The sequence below is a fragment of the Hippocampus comes genome, unplaced genomic scaffold (assembly GCF_001891065.2).
Source record: "Hippocampus comes isolate QL1 unplaced genomic scaffold, H_comes_QL1_v1.1 scaffold45, whole genome shotgun sequence".
NCBI classification, from domain to species: Eukaryota; Metazoa; Chordata; class Actinopteri; order Syngnathiformes; family Syngnathidae; genus Hippocampus; species Hippocampus comes.
The window spans coordinates 31605-57373 of NW_017805783.1; the positions used below are offsets into that span (position 1 = coordinate 31605).

The 25769-nt window shown below is 40.7% G+C and overlaps 1 protein-coding gene across 2 annotated transcripts in view; it reads left to right on the forward strand.

The window, feature by feature from the left end:
• The first annotated feature begins 520 nt into the window (after positions 1-520).
• Positions 521-25769, forward strand: part of unc5db (unc-5 netrin receptor Db) — a 253730-nt gene continuing 228481 nt past the window's right edge. For both annotated transcript variants that reach the window (XM_019885253.1, XM_019885254.1), the window contains exon 1: positions 521-1101. In XM_019885253.1, coding sequence (XP_019740812.1) covers positions 1017-1101 — 85 coding nt within the window. In that variant the 5' untranslated portion in view covers positions 521-1016. The remainder of the gene's footprint in view (positions 1102-25769) is intronic.

Here is a 25769-nt window from a genome sequence, read left to right on the forward strand (position 1 = left end):
GTAGATTTACTTGTGAAACGCTTGCACGCAACATTGGGGCGTTTCGGCCTATGCAGTTAACATTATTTTCAATAATGCTGTCATAGGCTGTTGTAGAGACTAGTTATCAGGCCAACAAGATCAGTTCATTATTTCTTTCCATTTTAATGTCTACGTTATAAACAGCTCAGCATTAGCATTTCACAATACAAAAACGCTACTATGATAAAATAAACATTAAAAAAAGTTTATTTGCACGGATTCCGTGTCGTGCGCGTGTGCGTGCGTGTGCGTGTGTGCGCGTGTGTGGTGTGCGTGTGTGTGTCTGTTTGTGTGTGTGTGTGCGTGTGTGTGCGCGTGTGTGTCTGTGGTGGTAGTGGTGGTGGTGGTGGTGGTTGCGGGGGTGGCGGGGGTTGCTGGGACTATTGTAAACCACACGAACAACTTTAGTTTTATTTAAAAACTAAAATTATGAGATTGTTTCAGGGTGTTTTTCTTTGTAAAAAAAATATAATTTGCGCAAACAAGTATATTAAAAATCTATGGAGGCAGTGCTGATGTTGAATGTAAGACACCAATACTGTTTTATATTATGACTTAAGTAATTAGCCATTGCTGAGTCACATTACCCAAATGGTGTACGATTGTGAACAGGCGTTCGACACCCGCCCCCCGCCGCGATGGATTATTGATTAGGTCCACTTGTCGTACGGTCTCCTCCTCTCTGTCTGACTCAGTTGCCATTGGTTCGCGTGAGGCGGGCTGCTGGATGGCGAAGCCCGCTTAGGGGGAGGAACTCTGAGCGCAAGCCGAGCCGCTGCGCACAAACACGCTTCCAAAGAGAAGAGAAGATGCTTTTTCTCTCTCCTGCGTCTGCTCACCTTTCTTCAATCAGAGCTCCGAACGCTATCCTTGCCGGCATTACGGACGGAACTTGCGGTGTCTGGACTGGTCCAGCACGGAGGAGGCGGCAAGAGGGTTAGCGGAGGTCCTGCCAACAGCGGGTCTCGCCTAACTGTGGACCACTACGCGTCGGTATGGGTTCGCTGAAGAACGGACGCCTCCTTTATACGGCGGGGCTTCTGCTTTTGGTTTATTGCACGTCATCTGTCATCTCCAAAGGTAAGAAGATGGCTACTTTGCACGGACACTTGAAGTGACTGGGAAGAAAAAAAAATCCTCGTGGCATTCCTGTGTTACGCACCATTACATACGTGCAAAAAAGTGCGAAAACGTGGGATTCTGCAAATATTACAAAGAAGCCTAACAGCAAAAATTTCCTAGTGGATTTTGTCGCTCATCCTCTTTTCTCCGGCTCTTGTAGCACTTTGAGTTTTGTGTCCGGGGAGCGCAGCAGAGATTACAGTATTCTTGATCTTGTTCGCCGTCACGAACACCGTGCAGTGAAGTTCCCACACTATTTCCCTCTACATTTTAGCGTTGAAATGCAGTCATATTCATTCTCCCTTTTTTAATTTGTTGGTTATTTATATATTTAGGTATTTATTTACTTACCTACCTGCCGGAGTTTTTTCATCATAAATCCATCGATCACCCTTGTCTGCGCTGCAGGCTGTGCAACAGGCATACTGGTTCATTTCCAAGTAGGATCGATGTACTAGAATTCATGTGAGAATGAGAAGATTATTTCATTAAAAATTAATATTTTTCAATGATACCCATCGGGAACCCATGGGTTCCCTGTATGGTATTTGGTGGGGCAATATAAAGCTGGTTGTTTGCTTTAGCAAATTTGCCAAGGTTTTTCTCCCTGTTTGTTACAAAGCGGGATTCGACAAAAGCTGGAATCATAACTCCAGAAATATTGGATTCATTTCACAATTTCTTTTTTATGCCTGTTGAGTGAAAACAGTTGAGAAAAAAGATGAATGTAAGAAGAGGTCAACAGTTTAGATTTCTCGATTTTGATGATTATTTACACGTGGACCAGACATGCAATTTTGAAGAAATCACTATGTTAGAAGCCACCCATTTTTCTTGCATATAAAATCAAACAATAAAGAGCGCTGATTTTCTACATTGCGTGTCAGATTTGGGTTTCGCCAGTGGAGATCAGATTGACACTTGTTAGAGGCGTAACAAAAATTAAAACAACTGAGTTGCCTATCGGGGAAAACAAAGCAATGGTGAAGGAGAGACAAGATAGAAAATCCATCAGAACCATTGTACAAAATGGTTGTATTGACCATGTCAAATCTTAGCCAATAAAACCATTTGGAATTCCCTGAAAAAGAAATAAACCACTGCTGCACGAAGTAACAGATGTCGAACAGGCAGACCAAGATAACTTGAACCACTGATAACGTAATGATTTTGAGAGGCGTAAATGACCCTCAAACATTGGTGGGCTCGAGAAGATTAACCAGAGAATGAGAAGATCCGAATCATGCACTGGTAAGATAAATTCTGAGGTCAGACTGGAATTTACCGAAACAGAACAGAGGCGAGTCTCAAGTAATCTGCGACAAGGTTTTATACCCTGAGACAAAGATTAGCCTTTACGCTTATGATGGAAAGGTTTAAGATTTGAGGCAAAAAAGGGGATGTGCTCACGATTCCTCACGCAGTTGATCTGTGAAAGTCAGCGGAGGTAATGTCACGGCTTGGGCTTGCATGGCTCCTTCTGGGAGGGATCACTAATCTTTGGAGCAAAATGAACTCAGAAGTCTACATAAAACATTTTGTCTGCCGTTTTCAAGAAAGATGGAATCAAACTATTGGTGCTTAATTGCGTGTCAAAATGACCCAAAATACAACAAGGATCAGGAAGTTTGAGATCGGTCAAGTACAAATTCAGACTTAAACGCAATAGAGCAGCAGCAACAGAGAATGACCCGCCCCGCCTCCCAAAAAAAGAAGTTTAGATTTTGAAATCCAGGTGCAACCGATGATGTTTTAATGTATTAAAATATAAGACCACAAGCTAGAAATTGAGGGGGGAAAAAGATGTGGAGAGCTTCTTTGGAAAAGGGAAAAGGCCAAATGATGTGACAAAAGATGAATAGCCTACTTCCAATTAAAGTGAAACTCAGCAGCCCTACTTAAAATAAGGTTTATTGCTACAGTTGACAGGCGATGAAACCTTCATAGCTGCCTCCCCAGACCCTCAAAAACACAGAATACTTGGCTTTGTGAAGCGCGACTTTCTGCCACCTTTTTATGTCAAAGCCAAATGTGTTCAGTCTTCAGCAAAAACCATGGCCTCACTCTGTACATAACCCAGTTTCGTTAAACTTTGTGTACTAAAGCCTATGTTAGACTAATTCCTTTTTCTAATCTTTTCCAAATGCTGAATTACTTTTGTTAACCGATACACAGAACGTTTTCTCTGAAATTCTAATGATGCATGAATCATACGAGCACAAAGCAGACCTGGGGTCAAAAGAATATTACTTTTATACCTTTGGGGATTAAAACGGGTCAATCAGTTACTTATTAGTAATCCAGGATTCTACATTATGATCTTGAAATACGTCGTGAAGACTGCAGGTTGGTTACCCCAACACTAATCCAAAACTCGGACTGCCTTGATGGCCTTTATGTGTCCCAGTTTGATGTTTTAATTTGTTGAAACTGCAGGACGCAACTTTCGGCAGGCAGTCATCTAGCTGCAGCAGAGTTGATCATTTATCATCACGCTATCACGACTCCGTATCACTACAGTCATTAAAGCATTTTATGTCACCGGTGAATGGTGAAGGAAATATGAGCCCAACGCAGTGGTGCTGCTGAGAATGTCTTACTTGCGCCCAGTATGAAAATCAATAGCAGCCTTAAACATAACGGCTCAAATAGAACAGATACTGAAATCATCGTCCATAAAAAGGAGAGGGAAATGCATATAAAAAGGCAACTTGGAGCTATTGGTATTCAGACAGAACCGCAGTATACGACAGAGAAAATAAAGCAGTATTTTCACCCCTGTAGCATTAAATCGCACGTAATCCGAAAGAGCTTTAACAATGTCAACACAGTCTGAATGTCTTTTTTTTTTTGAAGCAACATTTATTATGAATGGACAAAACTAGACCTATTTTTTCACTTCCTGTGAATAATTAGGCTTCGCGTGTTGGACATTCATGGTTGCCGCTGCCCCCCCTCCCCAGAGAACTCTGCGAGTGATTAAAAAAAAAAAAAAAATATATGTTCCTATTCCCCCTTTTATTTACTACCCAATCACTTCACCGCCAGTCAAACCTAAGAGAGACATGAGGACAGCTTGGAAAAAAAGTCTTATGTCGAGCACAACCTTAATCCTGCTGTACATATCACACTCTTTTTGATTTGTTCTTACCTGCTCGTGTTAAATTAAATACGGCCAAATTTGTGGCAGAACAATTCAGGCTGGGGAAATACAATTTTCTGTTTTTGACCACAGGCTTTATATATTATATCAAACATGATTGATTGATAATGTTCATTAGGGGTGTGTCGACCTGTCACAATATTAACTTGATGGACTTACTGTATTGCTCAAAATGGACACAATATTTTTTTTTTCTAGGCTCGATGAATGGTCATTTACTGTACATGCGTCTTTGTTTCCAAACGTCAGCAACATTCACTCGTGCTGCTTCATTGCCGTGTCTGTCAATCAGCCAGCCTGCTGCTGTCTGAGTTGCCACTCATTCACATGCACACAAAAACACAAAGGGTGGAATGGATTTTGAGACCCATTCAAACAATTTGGTTCATGTGTGTGTGTGTGTGTGTGTGTGTGTGTGTGTGTGTGTGTGTGTGTGTGTATATATACCTTCGGTTCATAGGCACACAGTCATTTTTTCTTATTTTAAATGAGCTGCACCAGTATAAAATAGTTCTGAGAATGACCACGTAGCATTAATGCTAGCCGGCGTCAACATGTGCATCGGCTCACAAACCTCTTAGGTGATCTTTTTGTGTTGTATTTCTTTGCTTGTTTATGCAAACATTCGTTACGCCTACCAGGAACTGGAAGAGATTGGCGTCCGGCCGATGCCGGGTATCCATTTCGAGTGCCCGCATTGACTGTGAGAACAGCAAAACGAGTCTGCATCTCTTCAGTGCTGGCGCCTACTCTACTTTTATTCAAAGACGTCAGGATTTGTGCATTATATAGGATTTATTTATTTGGGATTTTGTATATATGAGTATTTATTTGAACAGTTGGGTAACAACCTGTGTTGCAACCAAAGTACCGAGTTTTCATTGCACAAATCTCACGGGTAACTAGCAAACAAAAGCAGAAAAAATTATAAATACTGTACCAAAATAACGAGCTTGTCTACTCTCAATTTAGTCAGAAGTGCACTTAAATGCACTTCAAAAGGATGTACTTAAAATATTTTTGCTATATCATCCTCACAATATCAGTGGCTTACAAAAAAAGAACAATAGTACAATTTTTCGCGATAATACATTCATACCGTATCTCCTCTTCGTAACAACAAGCGCGTCACAAGCGCATTTTCCTCGCAAAGAACAGGACACAGCAGCTTGCCAGTAATGGGACTTGCAAGGCTCGCCTGCACTTGGGTGAGATGTGAGCTCTTCAAGATCAATGGTGTTGTTTGCATGGAATGCGTTAGAAATGGGGCTCCTCCTCTGTAACACGACTAAACATGGACAGGCTTTTTAATGGCTTTGTGCAATTTTGGCGAGATAAAGGCAGCAGAAACAGGTCAAACGATTTGATTGTTTGCAGGTAGATTTATTTGGGAGTTGAATGTTGGTTTGTGCATGTTTGATTTAGTCAAAGCTTTGTACTGTGTACACAGTCAGAAAAACAATTAGGTAGGGGGCGATAGGTAGAGTTCATATTTGATGAAGGATTATTCAAATCACTAGGAACTGGCAGTAATGCATTGCAAATATGTTATACTAGCAGGAACCGCATATTGAGATGAAAACATTTGCCTCGTGAAATTAGTGGGCCTTTTCACTTTCATAACAGGATTTGGCGAAAAAAAAAAAAATCAGGACTGTGTCAGGTCTTAATTCAGCAATCGACGCCACATGGCCGTGTGAATACTCTGTGATGATCTGTTTGGCATACAACACATTGTAGCTGTTGCTTCTTTTTTCTTCATCTTGAAATGGCAGTGGACAAAAAAGGTGTTTTTGGTGAGTTGAGCTTTAATAGAGACAGACAAAGTTCTGAGGTGATCAATTATTCCCCATCATAGAGAAATACAAAGTGATGGGGTTGCTATGATGTCCACACTGTGGGCAGAATGAATGATAATCATCAGGCTACCATTTGTGACAATGCTTGCAGCTCAGTGCCCAGATTTACATGTAAATTAAACGAAATGGTCATCCATTCAGAAATGATATTCAGTAGTAATGATGGTAATAAAAATAAAGCCCTCTTTCATCTTGATCTAGTTGTGATGTGGGCTTGTTGTCATTTGGAGCCTGGGCTTATCTTTGCGATGGTAACGATTTAGCCTTTACATCTCAAGACCTACGAGTTGCATTGTCGTCAACACTCAGACCTGGGCATCATTCAGGTCTTCTGGCCATGTGGCCACCAACGGTGGATAAAACAAAAAATAACATCTGGTTGCTAGTCGACCAGTCAGCAGTTGCAGTCGCTGTTAGTCGACTAACCGGATTACAAGTAACTCAGCTCCGTTTTTAAAATTTTTTTTCAATATTAATTGCATACTTAAAGAATAGATGTCAAATTGATCTGAATGGAGCCTGTATTCGAACCGTGGACCTCTTTGCTAACCAGTCGTGCACCAAAACATAAACAACTGAAATAACACAGGGCAGCACGATGGTCGACTGGTTAGCACGTTGGCCTCACAGTGCAGAGGTGCAGGATTCAATTCCGACTCTGGCCTTCCTGTGTGGAGTTTGCATGTTCTCGCCATGCCTGCGTGGGTTTTCTCTGGGTAGTCCGATTTGCTCGCATATTCCAAAAACATGCATTGCTGGTTAATGGAACACTCTAAATTGACTGTGGGTGTGATTGTGAGTGTGAATGGTAGTTCATCTAATGCAAGGGTGTCAAACTCATTTTTGTCGCGGGCCACATTAGAATTATGTCTTCCCTCGGAGGGTTGTTACGACAGTGAAACCGAAAAAATCTTTAATCAGCACATCGTATTATTACTTGGACACAAAAAAACCCAATGGCTAACTAGTTTTGAAATCAGTCAAGTATTTGTTTGATTATTGTTCATGTGAGTGTAAACCGGGTCATAAAGTTATTGCAAAATGTCACAATTATTTATTACATATGACAATTTGAGATTTGGGTACATATTGAAGCAAGGGTCATGGAAGTTGACACATATGATTTGCCTTCACGGGCCACATAAAATGATGTGGCGGGCCGGATCTGGCCCCGGCGCCTTGACTTTGACACTAGGGGTCTAATGTGTGACCTGCAATTGGATGGCAACCAGTTCAGGGTGGTCCTCACATACTGCCCGAAGACAGCTAGGATAGGCTCCAGGACGCCCACGGCCCTTGTGAGGATAGGTTGATTAGAAAATGGATGGATCGGTGGAAATAATATTGCTCGAGTGTGGACTAGGATGTTAATGAACCCATCACATTCAAACTTAAATGGGAGTCAGAAAACACTTGCCATCATTTAAAGTGCCACCGAATAACACAAAATGAAATTCATTTGTTTGAGTCAAGGTTTTTTTTTCTTTCCTTTTTCTTTCTTTCTGGAAAAAGTCTAAAGGTCGTGTGCAAACACTGACTGCTATTCAGAAGTGTTCATAATTCCCTTTACCTTGACTAAGGCCCCAGTTCCATCTGAAGAAAAACAGACCAAAAGCATGATGATGCGAAATTTTTGGGATGAATGGTGTGTTTGCATCTGACATTCTTTTTGCAATTGTAGTCATAAAGTCCACTTTTGATTTAATCTAACCACACTGCATTTTCCCACATCTGTTTGGAGTTTCATTTCATCAAGGTTGAACATAACTGGTTTGCTCACTGATCAACTGAAAACTGCTCAAGATTGAATATCAGACATGTCACATGTTGGAACCAACCCGCCACACTGAACAAATCTATGGCCACTGATTTTCTGCACTCATATTACACTTAAACATATTTCCTAAATGAAATTAAGACACTGACACTCAAACAGTAATCAGTAGAGCATGGAAGTCTGTTCTCAACATAAATGTGCGATGTATTTGTGCCTTTTGTTGCGTTTACTTTTGTTTCCATTAAACGAGAACCGTATTCTGTTGGGTTGCTTGACTTAGCAACTGAAGAATGTTCTTTTATGTATTTATTTTGCCTTCAAAAAGTCCTGACCTGAACTAAAGGCCAAACGCCTGTGTCTTTAGGTGGAAGTAATGCCTTCCATCTTCATGGATTGCCTTTTTTGCATACATCACTACACTATAATTCAATGGAGCACACACCCGCACAATATGTCGGACTTGTTTGATTGAAAAAGGTATTTACAAGGCCGGAGTGTTCTACAAGTCCGCAAAATGCAGCTCTATCTGCTGGATCTGATTGGTCAGTTCACCAGTTTTCCCAAATGCAAATTTCATATTCATAATTATGATTCTTGCTCAAATTTAAGGGGTTCTTCTGCATCACCTGGTTTTGTAAGTAAGCAAATTAACCAGCAAACCGTGAGAAGCACAAATAGCAAGCTGCACTTTGGTGCTTGGCAGAGGTAATAGGCAAAACGATTCCTCCATTCACAATCCAGTCCCACAGCACAACGTGATAGTTTATTGTGGACTGCTGTCCTACTCACCCAACGTTTTGAGAAAATCAACAAAATAGTTTGGCGTTGATGCGGTATAATTCAGAAGAGCAGTTTAATTGTAAATGCAAACAGAGGTATGTTTTTTTCTTCTATTTTCCATAGTAGATTGACCAGTACTTGAATATTCTTTCCCTTAAAAGGAACATTTCTGTGAAAATTAGATCCTGTGCTTGAGATTATGCTTTTCTGCTAATTAATAACACTGAATTCTCAGGGGTGCTGTTACTCTGAAGCAACAACACAAGCAAAACAGTCTTTGGTGAAAAGCAATGCTAATATGTGTTTTCCCACAGTAATTTAGCCTTTTCTCTGGATCAAATGGGGGCACTGCATGATTGCACAAGCTTGTACCGCTTCATATCCGTGGTTACAGACAAATGCACCAGATGCTGTATTTTATTAGGCCAGTTTATCATCGGAAACCCCGTAACCCCCCACCCCTCCCCCCGCTGTCTCACTGCCATAAGGCATGTGAGAAAGGATGCCATCAGGTACTGAGCATAGAAAGTAACCACACACTTATGCAGTTCACTTTGTTCAGTCTATTTGATAGAATCTCGGTCCGCACTTGCTTTTAATAGAAGTCGAAGAGTCCATCTCTTATCAAGCCAGCGACAATTTAATAATTTCTTTTATCAAAGAACATGTCTTCTTGATGTATCGGTCAAGGGTGCAATTGGTGTCAGACCATCTCAAGTAAATGGTCTTTTGAATGACTGGAATTTTTCTTTAGAATCTCCTTTTAGTATAATATGGTTTAAAAAAAACACACCACAACATATTTGCTCAATTCTCTTTCCCTGTTCAGCTTCATTTTGGCAATTGAGGCTATAGCAGCAAACACGTGTGTTTAGTGTCTGTTACGTGCCTTAGCATCGCTAAGAGCCGGCTTTTTGTCTGTTACATAGATCACTGGTAAAACTTTTTTTCATCCCTGATGTACAGTATGCCAAGCCAAATGGTTCCCTGCTGTTCCTCAACCCAGTCTCATGGCCTTGGGGTAGCTGTTCAAACATGTCTTCCCTTCATCCAAGGCGCTCTCGAGCACACCCGCTGGGACAGAACAGTGCTTCAGGACAAGTTGTGATGAATGGACTGTCCAGCTCCAGTTTCCGCTTGCTCTATTCTGCCCTATGTGGAGACATTCATGGCCTGGCTAGCGGCGGGATGTTCGTCATTGGCCTGAGCTATTTGTGACCAACGGTTGTCGCACAGAGGTGCAGCAGAGTGCAAAAGGAGCTTATTTCACCAATATAGAATAACCTGCCCTTGTGGGTGATGCTTCTGCATGCTCACTTTTGAATGACACTGGCTAAATTAACGCTAAGTTTATTATTGTGGTTGAACTTTGAACTGACAGGTGGTTGATGTCAGGGCTAGTTGTTCCTGTGCGGTTCGTGATGTGTTATGTTCTTCAGACCAAGAATAAGCTTTATCATCTTTTTGCTATGCTTCGGCTTCTTTCCTTGGTAACGAGTACCGTATTTTCTGGACTATAAGTCGCTCCTGAGTATAAGTTGCACCGGCCATAAAATGCATAATTTTGGGTGGGGTAATCTATTTGATAAAATACAACACCAAGGACAGACATGTCATCTTGAAAGGCAAATAAAAACAAAACTAGAGAACAACAGGCTGAATAAGTGGACGATATGCTAACGTTACATGATGCATAAACAGTGAACTCAGAACGTGCCTGGTATGTTCATGTAACATATTAAGAGTTATTCAGATAACTATAGCATAAAGAACATGCTAACAATTTTACCAAACCAGCAGTGTCACTCCAAATCACTAAGTCCAATGAAATCTTCATCCTCTGTGTCACTTTTAAAGAACTCTGCAGGGAGAAGATGCGGTCCTTCCTCTGCTACGTTGCTTACGTCAGAGTCATCATCAGTTGTTTTCATTAGTTACCGCCAATGTGGAAAGCATCAACACAGGCCAATAGCACCCTCTTGCGATTTAATGTGAAAATAACATGTGAAATGATATACTGTAACGTGTTAGTCATTTCACACAGAAATCGCTCCAGAGTATAAATCGCATCCCCGGCCGAACGATGAAAAAAAACTGCGATATATAATCCGGAAAATACGGTAATCCGATTGCACCCAGCGATGGATCATTTGCAACAAGTTTGTTGTTCGGCTCAACAGAGCAATGTCGTTCATCTGCTTTTTCCGTCCACTTTTTTCTGTTGTCGCTGTCTCTGAAACGAATCCGCCGAGGGCTTTTTTTCCAGTCAATCGCAAGGCACATGCAGTCGATACAGAGAACCATTCACGCTGACATAGTCATTGAGCAGGAAAGGATTCCACAGAGTGCAAGACTGTCAAAGCAAGGGAACCACAGCACTGACTGACTGACGATATCATTTCCAATGTTTACTATTTACATGTGAGAAAGCAAAGCTATTCAGGTCAGTAGCCCACCCAAAAAAGAGTGTTGTTCTCGAGTCATTCGTTTATCATCAAATATTTTAGTTTGTGTTTCTCGAAATTATGGTTTGTTAAAGTGATACTGAATAATTTTTTTTTTTTTTTTTTTTTTTTTTAAGGAAGTTGGCATTGTCGTCTTCACTTTTACCTTTCTCAGCTCAATAATAAAGAAATCTTTTCGTGTTTGTGTGCACAGGACTAGCTGTAGTGAGCTCCACTAATCATGAGAAAGCCGGGCAGCTCTGTGTCACCTTGTCTTTATGTTTGGCCTTGCTGCACTTGCACTTTTCCCACCCGACAGACTCACAATTTCAAAGCAGGTCGATGTTTTGAAAAATGAAAGTATCTCGGGCACTCGGTGAGACAAAAGCAAAAATAAAAATGATGTCTGAACTGAGTTTTAAAAAAATCTCTCCTGATGTTGTGTTCAGGCTACTTTAGATTAACGGTCGGCGTCAATCACCAGGCTGATGCAGTGCTTCACATCACCGACATTTTTTTTGCTGCTGTCCTCTTGTCTTCATGACATTGCAGTGAAACTCCTCTACAACGAAATCATGTTTGCAGCAAGAAATTTTTCACAACAGGGGTTTTTTCACTGTAGCAAATTTAATCTCAGATGTAAACACACACACACACACACACACACACACACACACACACACACACACACACACACACACTCACATATACACACACACGCACACAAACGTATGTGTACTCTATTTTTATTCCAATAGTGCATCAGTATGAGCGTACACTTATTTGACACTTCATATAGTCAGTGTAGAAAGAAAAAAGGGAAATAAATGGCGAAATTTACGATCAGCATTCACTTTCACTTCCATCAATTTCTTGGATAATGTCTTTTATTTTGCTTCCTCCGTCTTTAATTTTGATCACTTTTACCCTTCCAGCATCAGAGCTCTTCTTGTCTTAGATGCTTGACATCCAAAGGTCCGTTTTTTAGCCATTTTAGCAATGCAATGTTCTTGCTGCGTCTGAAACTAACAATAACAAATACTTCAGTATTTCACTGCAGTAATTCACTACTGCACATGTGTAAACCAGTGTGGTGGTTGCTGTTGCCGTTTCCGAACGAAGCAGTAGAGGTCGCTGTTTGATTACACTTCATTTTAATGAATCTCGTCGCGAGGCAAGAGCAGAGAAAAAGATCTCGTATAACGCAACAGCTTTTTTTTTCGTTGTATGGGTGGCAGGAAAGTGGGAATGGTGATAATGCATGAAGATTTTTTTCACAATAGGGGGTATTTTCGCCCATGTAAGTTTCGTTGTAGAGGAGTTTCACTGCAGCAGGTGAACTTGACTTTGGGCAAGAGGTAGGGTGCACCCAGGACTGGCTGCCAGTCAATCAAGTAGCACTGGTACTGTAGATAAACATGTCATACTCATTCACTTACGAACAATTTAAAATATTCAGTCAATGTGCATGTTTTGGATATACAGAAGGAAACCGGAGTACCTAGAGAAAACGAGCACGGGCACGACAGGCAGTCAAGATTTACACCCAGATAACTCTGATGGAATCCAAAAAAAAAAGAAAATCCTCGTTTTCAGTGACACTTATTGTATTATTACTTTTGTGCATTTTTTTCAATGAGCATTGTGGGGTTTTCCTTCCGCGAGAGGTTTGCTTTAAATTTACAGATTCATACATTTTATGGACACTTTATTTGCATGTACGCTGCCATGTTTCTGCATAAACAATGCATTCTGGTATGATGATGTAGGATGGATGCTGCCCTTCTGCCAAGCAAAGCAAAACAATTGCAAACTACTGCTCGCAATGGCGAAAAGGATTCAAAATGCTACACTTGGCTTTTGCTTGTAATTTTCAATCCAAGAGGAATAAAGGAAGCCTGGGAAGCCTACAAAGCTTTCCTTAAGAAATACGTTAAGAAAACAGTGGTAGGATGTTGTTGTAAGAGTCGCCTGCCCAAAGACCTGCTCTTGTCTCATGAGAAAGCTCACTGGTGCATCTGGCTCCAAACAACGGTGATAACCAAATGCAGTGTGCCACATTTCATCACGAGGAACCTTAATGCCCATGAGTGACAAGTGAAAACAGCTTTTGTGACGGAATAACTCACGGTAAACTTGTTTAATCCTTTCAGGGATGGCGGTTACTACAGTGGACAGCTTATCATGTTATTAGGTTACAGGGCGCATGTAAGGGTTGATTCTTAGTTATGGCTTCAAGCAAGTGTGGATTTACTTGTAGACGCAGGTGGGAAGCCCCTCGTTCTTTACAGGACATATCTCATTATAACACTTGATGTTCTGTTCTCAGATGCCCAGATGTGAGAACCTTGAGATCAAACTCTTCTCTGTTCTTTCCCTGAGCAGGACGCACTGTATGTCATGTTCATCAAGTCTTTATTATTTTTGATTGGCTGAAGTCAGTGTATAAGAAATCTCTGCATCAGCACTTTCAATTTTAGATATTTTGAAACCCTGTCGATGAGTGCTTAGCACATTCCATGCACATTTTGTGTGATCCATGGGTGCGGGATCACAAAGTTGACAGAGACAACAAGGCTCAGTTTTAGAGTCCATCACAGCACAGTTATCAGTCATGTAGAACAGCCTTTTACTATGAAGTATTTCGAACTTCTAATACGTTTTCAATGACTTCCATTTAATTCAGCAGCTGACTAATAATGGGGGCTTAATTTTTTTGTGTGTGTGGGAGTGGGTGGGGATTATGTGTTAGGTGTGAGTGAGTAGGTAACAGTTGTTTTTAATTATCATTTTTAGTTGGTGATTTATCCAGGTTGGGTAAAGCATTTCAACTTTGTAAAGGCAAAGCTCCTGTACAGTGCTTGTCAAACTTCTTGTACCTGCTTAGAATTATATGATGATAACGCTGGTGAGTGTGTAGTCTCTTTTTAGAGTGATCAAATTGGACGGTGGTCAAATGTCTGCTTTACCCCAAAGCCAAATCTCAAATCAATCTTTAACTCTTTAACATTGACGAATCACCCATGTTGTTGATTCAGGAATTAAAACATTTCTTTTAAATTTAAAGCCTGTCAAGAGGGTAATTCCGAAGTGAAGCCATGATAAACTGCAAAGAAAGGAGACCAGCAACACTATTTATGAGACCCGTAACCCTAAATTTGCCACCGGTGGGCTGTGACAGAGGCCACCACTCATTTCCACCAGAGTTGTTTTACTGTCTCTCACATTTGACTACGGTGTATGAATGTGTTAAAATGCTGCACATCACACTTTGATTTTAATCTTTTAAGAACCTCCCATCCTTGAATCGATGCCCTTTTTTGACTGCCTCTCTTTATTTATTTATTTTTTTTATGGTCGATTTTGAATTTGACAGTCTGTTCTCACACTCAAATGGCTGTGCCTCTCATATAACATGACTCAGTGAAAGCATCAACCTGGCCTGACAAATAATCAGAACCAGCCTTTCAAAAGTCGCGGCCACTGTGAAACTAAGGGTAATATGAGAAGCTATTTGAAGCCTGTCACCACAGCAGCGACATCGGGCGCTACCTTACGCCGACTGTGAGGGGCTTCACATATCTCAAGATAGAGTTGTGAATGGGGAAAATGAGGTAACCTCTGCAGCTATCAGCTGTCACGTTTTTAGGCGGAAAATGATGGAAAAAGCCATCATGTGCTTCCTTTCTAAATACCTTCTGGCCGTTCACAACATGTCACTGCTTCGCGGACACATAATGTCCTCGTAATTCCTGACTGCTTTCTTTGTAACCTCGCACAACATTTAATATATCTTTTGAATTATATTCCGCGTTGCTTTGTCTTAGCGGGAAGTGTCTGTAAATCATCAGTTCCCCGTGTGCCCGAGGCGTCCTCCCACTGCTTTCTTTTTATGCTCTAAAATTTCTCTGTTGAAAGTCCTTTTGGCTTTTGATACAATCTCCGAGTTCTCCGGGGTCAGCACTACAGTGGATTACTTTTCCTTCTATGGAAACTGATGTTTACTCATCCCAACCTTGTGGGCAAAACTGCCTCTTTACTGATTTGCTACGGCTTGTGCCCACACACCATCCAAGGAAAATGGTTCTTCTGTTGCTTTTGTATTTGGCTTTTTTAAATGGCCTACAGTATAGTTAGAATTCATAGCAGCTATGAAACAACCTGGCGTGTACTGCATCATTGGCTTCGAGCTGCTACCTGTTTAGTAACATCTCACGTTGGCCAGTATCTGATTGAGTCAATGTTCCCACCGTTTATGATGGTTTAAAAAAAAAAAAAAAAAAAAAAAAAAAGACGATTAATACTCTTTGGTCATTGCTTCGACAAAAATAAGCGTTGGGCTAAATACACAGTCCTGAACAATGGAATATTCCAGGGCGTTGGTGATTTTTGTTTCTGGATTTTTAAGTCATTTAACCGTTTCATGGTCAAATTGTCATCATCCTAAAACCAGTATCCAACCCTTTCAGGGACAGCGGTAACTACAGTGGACAGCTTATCATGTTATCAGGTTACAGGGTGCATGAAAGGGTGAATTGCAGAGACCTCTTAAGGTACCATTTCAACATTCTTAACAGTCATAATAGCAGTGAACAATGCTTAATATGATGCTGCTGGCTTCTGCTGTTCATTGTGCTTCTGCATCTTTCCTGCAACAGTCAGGGTACAGTATTTTCTTCCCCGCACATTTTTCCTGCAACAGCTCTTTTTGAAGCTGTTCCTTCATTTGGAAAAGGTGTCTCAAAATGCTACAAACCCAAATGGGCGCAGTTAGTCCTTTGATGTTCACTGAACTGAAGTCTGAGGTAAGCCGAAGTCCTGCGTGATATGGCGACATCTCTCGTGGCATCTTGCCTGGCGGTGGTTCAAACTTGACAAAAATAGAATTAGGGTCGCATTTGAAGGCGTAAGCGACAAGAACGTTTTTTGGTGTATAAGGGTTGCAGTTTAATATTGTGTTCTCACCAGAGGGACGCATATCGAGTGAAAGCTTTTCTCACAAGACTCTTCTCTGGGCATGTGAAATCCATATTGGGGCTGCAAGCCAAAGAGCCCCTGCAAAGTAAAAAAATCACCTCCCTACACTAAAATGCTTTTAACATCACTCACATACAGGTCAGGGGTACTCTCTACCAGCATTACGGAGAGAAGCTTCAACCTTCGGAAAATTCCTTTTACACAAATAAAAAAAAAATGTTTCTGCATGATGAATAGCATTGCTGCATTATGTCTTCCATTATGATGCATTTTGAATTGGGCATGAGCAAAGCCAAATCATTGATCAGAGCTGTCAACTAATGCCAGTGAAAAGAACAAACAATATTTGCACCTCTGGTGGTTATGCACCCGAAAATGTGCTGGGATGTAAGAAATGCAAACCTACAGTGAAACAGTGGCATCCACGGTGAGGTTCTTTTGCTCAATGGACTGATCCTGTATGTGCACATTGCGGAGGATAAATTGAAGTCATTCATCAGCACTGCAAGTGCCTCAGTAATGAGTAGCCCTCTGGGCTTTACGGGAAGTCGAATGGTAATTGAAGACGAAAAAACATTTCGCGACATATGTGTTGCACTTCATTGGCATCGCGAATTAATCTGTACTGTATTTCCGTTCTGTCTGGAGCAGTAAGGGGACGGCTGGAAAAACACTGAAAGGCATGAGTAATAAATCTTGCGCCAAAATACAGGATAAGAACTCAAACGGATTACATGAAATTAAAGTACAAAATCCATGTCATTCCTTATAATCCCCATGAACTGTGTCTGCTTAAGACACATCAAGTGCTACATACAGTAAAACACTGCTTCACTGACTGTAAGCAGCCTTTATTGGGGTGTGGGGGAGGGGCTGTTTGTGCTGCCGAGAAATTAAAACATTGGACTCTTTATTCAGATTATAACAACGACATCAGTAAGATTTTAATGTGTGGAGAAAACAATCTCTCTGTGAACTTTCTTAAGCATGATTGTCCACGTTTAAATGTGATTCTTGTTTACTGCCATCTGGTGATAATTAGTGTTTCAAGGTTTCAAGGTTTGTCTTCCTGCAGACTGAAAATTATCCAACTGGAAAAAAAACCAAAACGTGTAATTGCTTTAGATGCCTTTTGAATGCAGCACCAACTACGGGAAATTTAAATAACGGCTTAAAGCAAGTGTGCCAATCTCGCTAATCCACTGCTGCATCTGTCCCTTCAGGAGTTTTATGTGGGAAGTACTCTCTGGCTTTTTATGCTTGGTTGGAAATGTGATAAAATGTGTTTCCCAAAATCAATGTAATTTTTTTTTTTAATTAGAATTCACTTATTGATAATGATGGCTACACATTGTTTTAATTGCTTAAGTAAATGTAAATGAATTGGTTGTTTTTGTTTGTGTTGTGTCGTTCAATTCTGCCAAACCCTAAACAAAGGAGCCACATAATTGCAATTTGATGCAATCAATTAAATGCATATTTCACATGCTGTCGTGGCAGGTGTGGGGGCAGTTTTAAAGTAAATGTCACGACATGAAATGAATCACCTACTGGAGAAAGAGCAATGCAATGTCAACAATCAGGTCAGTAAAAACATGCACTTATCTGTCGGACGAAAAACTGTCAAAATGTTTCCAATTCCATACAGGTCTTCTACTGTCTATTATTCCTTTCTGAATCACATTACACCGTGCATGTGTACCGGTGGGATTTTTATTGAACTTTGTAATCACGTAACCCAAAATGAATGACCGTGTTACACATTCATGAACAAATTTTTATAAATTAATTATGAATTATATATATGTACTATAGTATGGCGTCATTAGAGTTGAAATGATCTGAATAATGCCTTTATGTATAAAGACTATTTCCCCGTCAAGATTTAATAGACTATAATATTTCCTGTCAATGGGTACCATTTGTTCTTTGAATAGATTCAAGATTCCACTTTGCATGACTATTTTGCTTTTTTTTGTGCGTGTGTGTGTGTGTGTGTGTGTGTGTGTGTGTGTGTGTGTGTGTGTGTGCGCGCGTAATTTTACAGTATGCTATAATTTACTAGTTGGCATTTAACAACGATGTGTGGATTTAAGGAAACTTGATAGTCAAGTTTGTTAAATGTTATTTGTTGGGATGGTCACTGGTCAATTGCCTCTTTTACAGGCCATGTTTGTCATCATCAGGTCTTTGCTTCTAAATGTACCAAACCATGCTCATAGGAAGAGACAAGGGCTTAAATGTCACCCACATCCCGAGTAGGAAGCCACTGCAGTTTTGCAAGGACGTCTTGTGTGGCTCACTTTGGCAGACGACAACTTGAAGTCGTAATTGCTTTTTAGTGTCTCTGCGGTTTGAAGCCGGAGCGAATGTAAATACGATCAAATGAGATTCTGACGCTGGCCTTAGAGGATGTTTGGAGTGAAATGTAATATGGCGAAATGATATCGCGGAGGATGACAAAATGCAGTGATTACATTTATTTCCACTGGACTGTTACTGGATCATTGGGATGAAATGAGCGCTGAGCTTTCTGTTTTTGCGGTAGGCCACACACACACACACACACCCTCCCTCCTCCAACCCATTTGTGCCATGTCAGAAAAGCAGCCTTAAAGCTGTCCTTTGAGAGGTCTTGGCACATTTTGACTGAATTAATTTGCAAGTACAAGCATTTTTGGATGTATAAATGTCATGACTGATTCAAAGAGTTTACTCTATGCCTATAGAGGATGGGTTTTCAGCTACCAGTCCCTATTTTCTGGTGTGCAATCAGTATGTACAGTATGTATTCGGGCTGCACTATATTGGAAAAACATGTGATATGCGATGTGGGTGCTAATTTGGGATGGGCACTTTTCACAGTTGAACTGTTTCGGTTTCGATACTCGGTAATTGAGAACTGATACCGGTACTCTGCGGTACCGATTTTTTGAACTTTTGTTCTGCTATTCGTGGTAATGTCAATTTATTTCTGAATAAAATTTTAAAAAACAATACATTTAACAATTATTATAATTTCACTTGATAACATTTTGCAAATAGGATGAATGAGCCAAACAGGATAGAGTAAAACTAAAGGCAAGACATTTTACAAACAATAAAGTATAAATAATATGAACAATAATATTACAAAATTCCAAGCAGTTCTTGCAAGTTCTTTGATGAACAGCAAAAAGAACAAAGTGAAACAGTAATAAGAGGAACCAAGATAAATAATTGTATTCATGTTGTCTTTGTTCCTTGTGCCAAAACGCAAGGCCAGCATGGATCAATCCCTTGACTCATTGTGGAAATCAATGAGATTATTATCATTTTTCTTCCTGTACTGCAGCACAATTTGAGTGTGTGTGTGTGTGTGTGTGTGTGTGTGTGTGTGTGTGTGTGTGTGTGTGTGTGTGTGTGTGTGTGTGTGCGTGTGTGTGTGCAGGGGGTAACTTTACATTCTTGCAGTTCCTTATAAACGTACTTTGCGCATGTCGAGCTCCTGCATGGACTCCAGCGAGTCCGTTGTCATCCATGTAGACTGGGCGCCTCACCTGTGCCAAGGGTATGAGAAGAGCCACTTCGATTGGCCGGGAATCCATTTGACAGTGTGAGTCCGACAAGCGCACAAACACCCATTTCAAACTGCGCCCGTCTATGAAAATGCCCCAAAAAGAAAGACTGCACTCTGCGCTCGTCTAGCACTGTGCACAAAAAAAGCCCAGAGCATCAGTCAAGAAACACACGAGTTCCTTCAGAAAGAGGAAGTGGGCAACAATAAAGACAACAAATTAGGAGTAGCGAAAAGATGGGGCTCACTAATTGACTTTATTGGATTTGCCAGGTGCATGTTGCTCACGTGCATTTTTTTCCCACAAGCTTTATTTTAACCACAAGTATGTATTACATCATGCACATGGTTCAGGATTGTTGTAAAATTTGTTAATTGAGTACACGTATACATAGCACTTTACACCATATGTTGCCCAAGGCACTTTAAGACACAGAGAGAGAGAGAGAGAGAGAGCGAGAGAGAGAGAGAGAGAGAGAGAGAGAGAGAGAGAGAGAGAGAGAGAGAGACTTTTCAATTGACATTTAATATTGAAAGCCCTATGGAGTTTAAACTATCAAAAGGTGAAGTTAAAGTCTGTGTCTCATAATAAGCAAAGCATCTACTGCATTTAGCATTGCGAAGTCCCAGATGTTCTCATCTCTGACTGTTGACTTGTGGCAGTAGTGACTGTGTCCTCACTGGCAGACATGATGAATGTTCATCTATTATCATGTGCTTCTCCGGCTCCCTGTAGGACTGAGCCAGTAGGGTATATCTTAATTGACGACACATTAATAAAACAGCACACCATGTTGACCAGTCTGATGTGTTGCTCTGACATTTCACGATTCTTGAGGAACTAGTTTATATCTGAGGTTACACACTGCTGACAGATTGGAAAAGCATGTAATATTATTATTATTATTATTAACAGGCAGCACGGTGAAAGACTGATGAGCACATCCGCCTCACAGTGCAAAGTGTAGGGTTTGGCCTTCCTGTGTGGAGTTTGCATGTTCTCCCCGTGCCCGCGTGGCTTTTCTCCGAGTACTCCGGTTTCCTCCCACATTCCAAAAACATGCATCGCAGGCTAAAGGAACACTCTAAATTGGCCCTAGGTGTGATTGTGGGTGAGGACGGTTGTTCGTCTACGTGTGCACTGCGATTGGCTGGCAAGCAGTTGTGGGTGTACCCCGCCTGCCTGAAGACAGCTGGGATAGGCTCCAGCACGCCCACGACCCTTTGTAAGAATAAGCGATTCAGATGGATGGATGGATGGAGTGATAATAATAATGATAATAATAATACCTATAGCATTTTCATGGACCCATGAACAATTTAATTTCATTTTTTAATGTAATCAGTTCACATTTATTGGGATTTAAGTAGTGTTGGGAATGTTAATTTATAAAACTAGTTAGAGTTACTCATTATGTGTTCAGAGAAGTACCTGAGTTCGTGATTGAATTCGTGTATTGCAAAAGTAACTAGTTATCAGGTAAAATAATTGCTTTTGGCTTATATCCAAAAAAATATATATTTTTTTTCCGAGCAGTTTTCAGAAGATATTTGAAATAAGTAGAATGGGCAAGTAATTGTACGTAAACTTTTGTTGATGCTAAACTGACGACGGGAGGTTTATCCTGCCCTTCAAATTGCCCATATCTATTATCCAAACCGCTTATCTTCATGAGGGTTGTGGATGTGCGGATGAGCCTGTCCTCGCTGTCTTTGGGTAGTAGGTGGGCTACACCCTGAACTGGTTGCCAGCCAATCGTAAGACACACATAGACAAAAAACAACCATTCACACACAAAATAGACTCTTCAATTAACCTACCATGCATGTTTTTGGAATGTTGGAGGAAACCAAACTCTTTTCTGTGGTATGTAAAATTGTTTTTTCACTTTACAGGTACTTCAAGTTTCTTTGATGCTCCATTCACATAGATGGGAAAGGCAAATTCTCTCATACATAATAAGAATATTTTGAATAAAATTTAGTCTGAATATTTTACTCTCTTCCAAGTGTAAATTTTACTCTGTTTACACTGGGATTAAGTATAGTCTTTTTAGAGTAACATGTACTCTGGAACAGCGGTACCGGTCCGTGGGTAATTTGGCCATTTAGCCACACAGAAAGGATAAATAACTTACATTACTTCCATTTTATTTATTTCGGAATCTGAAAGATGTTTTATTTTGAAACATTTCAGGATTCTCTGTTATATCCGTCTACAGTATGTCAGTCTTGACAGAGGTCAAGGTGTGCTTCTCGGTCACGTGATAGGTTACCGCTAAAATGAAACCCAGGCGCTATCAAAATGAGTAAAAAACAAACTGCTTTGGAAGTTTCTTTGGGAAGGGGAAAAGGCCCAGCCAGGAGACAGAAGAGGAGCCTCACACTTTCAAGAAAAAGAAGGCTACATTTAATAGACAGTATCAGAAGTCCTACTTAAAATATGGATTTATCTCACCAGGCCCTATCTGCATAATATGCGGCGATGATGAGTCGTATTTTTCATGCGCTTTGTATTTGCGGTGCATCTCATTTTGAAGGCACGTTTAAACATTACCATAGCGACCACAGGGTGTTGTGGCCAGATAGGACGTTCCTCGTATCATGTTTCATGTTTATTATTATCTTCAGAACATACCACAGTTTTCATACAGGTCATATCATATTATTTTGTTGTATTTGTCCGCCACACCTTAAAAGCCGGTCCCTGAAAATATTGTCTGACATTAAACAGGTCCGTGGGGCAAAAAAGGTTGGGGAGCGCTGCTCTAGAACATTTACTGTGTACAAATCCCAATCCCAATAAAGTTGGAACGTTGTGTAAAACAGAATGCAACCATTTTAAAATCCTTTTCAACATATATTAAATTGATTACAGTACAAAGACACGACATTTAATGTTCAAACGGATGAATGTTTTTGTTTGTTTGCAAATATTGAATCTGATGACTATACGGAGAGAAGCTCGGTCATCAGGCACTCAGAGTAGAGCCACTGCTCTTCTGCATTGAGGAGTCAGGTGAGGTGGCTCGGGCTTGTGATTGGATGCCTCTTGAATACTGCCCTGGTGAGGTTTTCTGGGTACGTCCCACTGCAATGAGGCCCCGGGGATAACTCATGGCAAGCTAGAGAGTGCATGTCTCCCAGCTGGCTGGGAATGCCCTGAGAGCTCAACGAAGTGGCTGGGGAGAAGGAGGTCTGGGCTTCCCTGCTTAAGCTGCTGCCCCACGACCCGACCTCAGATAAGTGGAGGAAAATAGATGGATGATCGACATTGTAATTTGCATTTCAGTTTTGGTCATCGCTTTCATGGCTTTTTCCAAAGTTAAACTTCACGCTCTCAGGGGGTCTGCTTTATTGTTTTGCAAGCCGTATTTCATTTTGCAGCACCATGCTGTGAAATAGTAGAGACAAGGCAGCACAGAAAATGGGACTGCAGCCAGGCCAGGAATGAGCTTTTCATTAGTCTAATATTACTCCTGTGTATTGGCTGCTTTATTATCCCTGTGATTTTTTTTTTTTTTTTTTTTTTACCAGAGAGACAGAGATGTAGCAGCTCTAATATGAAATTATTTTAAACACCCCCTTGGAGCAGCAATGGTAAATGAGTGTTCTAATGTTGGCTGTTTAACATTTTCAAACACATTTGCTTATATCTACTGCTGTTGACTGCCATTTGAATAGCATTTAGTTTAAAGATGGCATGAGCTTCTGTTCATGTGGCCCAGACCCCGGTTGAGACACTGATAGTAGCCTGAAGAATAAAAGCAATGACTTTTAATTGAGTTTTTTTACTTCTCGATTGCACTTCAATTGAATAAATGACACTTCATTTACTTCATATGGTCAGTATATTTCGAGATCTATTATTAAGACATATAACCATGCAATAGTTACCTTTTTTTAATGCAAGTGGCAAAAGAAATGAACTCCTACCAATTGGATATGCAGTACATGGATTAGGCTTGGGCCCTATCAATGTTGAGTTATATTTTGTGTGTGTGTGTGTGTGTGTGGGGGGGGGGGGTTCTCACGAAGAGGACAAAAACATTTTATATTGGAATCCTTGTGCTTCTCAAAACACTTTTCAGGGCATACAGCATGTTAGTTCAATTATTAACATTGTATCATCAAAGAGAGCAAGCCATTTGAAAAATTTACGCTTGTTCACTAATTTGTAAAAATAGCACATAAAAGTGTGTACCAATAGTATCTCTGAAAAATGTTACATTTTCCAAATGTTGATGTTGGAGGTTTCAAGTGGAAGCCAGCGATATATATTAAATGCTCATAGTAAATATTTTTAACTTGCAAATGCTGTAGAAATTCTCATTGACAGAATCCTCAAATACCGGGCTGCATGTAATTAACCCCCCCCCCCCCACCACACCACCACCACCCCACCACACACACACACGCTCCCAACTCAACAACTGGTTTTTAAATCATGCTCAACTTGTCCCTTCATTGACTTGGCTGTCAATATTGTTTATCTTGCTTGAAAAGTCCCAGTTTCATCCCCGAGTTTTAAAATGTGTCTCTATCCCTTTTAATGCCTTCCCTCGGTAACCATGCTGTGTATTTAATGATCTTTTAAACTGCACCAACTTTGGTGTTGGGTACCACCCGCAGTCAAGAGACAGCAGGTGTGTGGGAGATGTATTTATTTATTTTTAAAATGATTTGATTTGGGAAGCACTTTGGGTTGCTTTTGAAGTACAAAAGGTGCGATACAACTAAAGATGTGCTTGACTGATTGATATAATTAGATATTTAAATATTTATAATTGGGCGGCCCGGTGGTTCAGTGGTTAGCGCATCGACCTCACAGTGCAGAGATGCAGGGTTCGATTACGGCTCTGGCCTCCCTGTGTAGAGTTTGCATGTTCTCCCCAGGCCTGTGTGGGCTTTCTCCGGGTACTCCGGTTTCCTCCCACATTCCAAAAACATGCATGGCAGGTTAATGGAACACTAAATTGTCCCGAGGTGTGAGTGTGAGCGTGGATGGTTGTACGTCTGTGCGTGCCTTGCGATTGGCTGGCAATGCGGTTCAGGGTGTCCCCCGCCTACTGCCCGAAGACAGCTAGGATAGGCTCCAGCACCCCCCGCGACCCGTGTGACGATAAAGCGGATCAGAAAATGGATAGATGGATATTTATAATTCAAATTATGCTAGTTAAATGTAAAATAGAATGGAAAAATTGAGGTAAAACAAAACAATTTCTGGATGCTGACCGTCTTCTGATTTGTTCTGTGTAAAGTGGTGCCTTGCGAGACAAATTTAACTCTTTCTGTTACCATGCCCGTAACTCATAACACTGTGTTTCAAATGATCTTTCCCCTTTGAAATGAATGGGAACGCCATTAATCTGTTCCAGTCTCCCCCACCCCGTAATGTGTCTTTTAATCAGAAAAATAGCACTGTATAAGATTATGCTCTTAGTAATGACATTAGTTATTATTTGAATGTGAAGGATTAAATGGATATTTTCAACATTTCCACCTTTTGGTGTGCATGCCTTGACAGTACAGGCATATGAAATGGAGATGGCCACAAATACTCAATAAGCTGCAGTAATAATTTTTTTTGGCAGTGCATAAAAAATGTATATGCCATATTGCTATCTTATATGTCTACATTTTTCCTCCATTGTTTTTCCTCCATTGTTTGTGTTCAAATATCCACTGCTTAAAACCTCTTTTTTTCGAGAGATGTTCACCAGCTGCCCAACAGCTACTTGCTACAAAGTGAGGGGAGCCAAGTTCATTGCCACCATACAGCGCATGTATCTCCATTGAGAGTCAGGATCAGCATCACCCCAAACAAATCAGAGTCCCGATCTTTTGTAGCCTCGGTTGGAAAGCACGAAAAGATAGTCAGACTCTTTCCGCTTTGCTCCCCGTGAGAGCACTCTGTCTCAACACATCATCCGATGATTATGGAGGCTCAGGAGAAGAGCACCGTGGGGTACAGGCATGCTCTCAGTGTCATTGTTATTTTGATCAACTGATGACAACTGCTGTTGTAGCTTTTAACTCTAAAGACAGTCTTTAAATGTCAGTTCCCTGT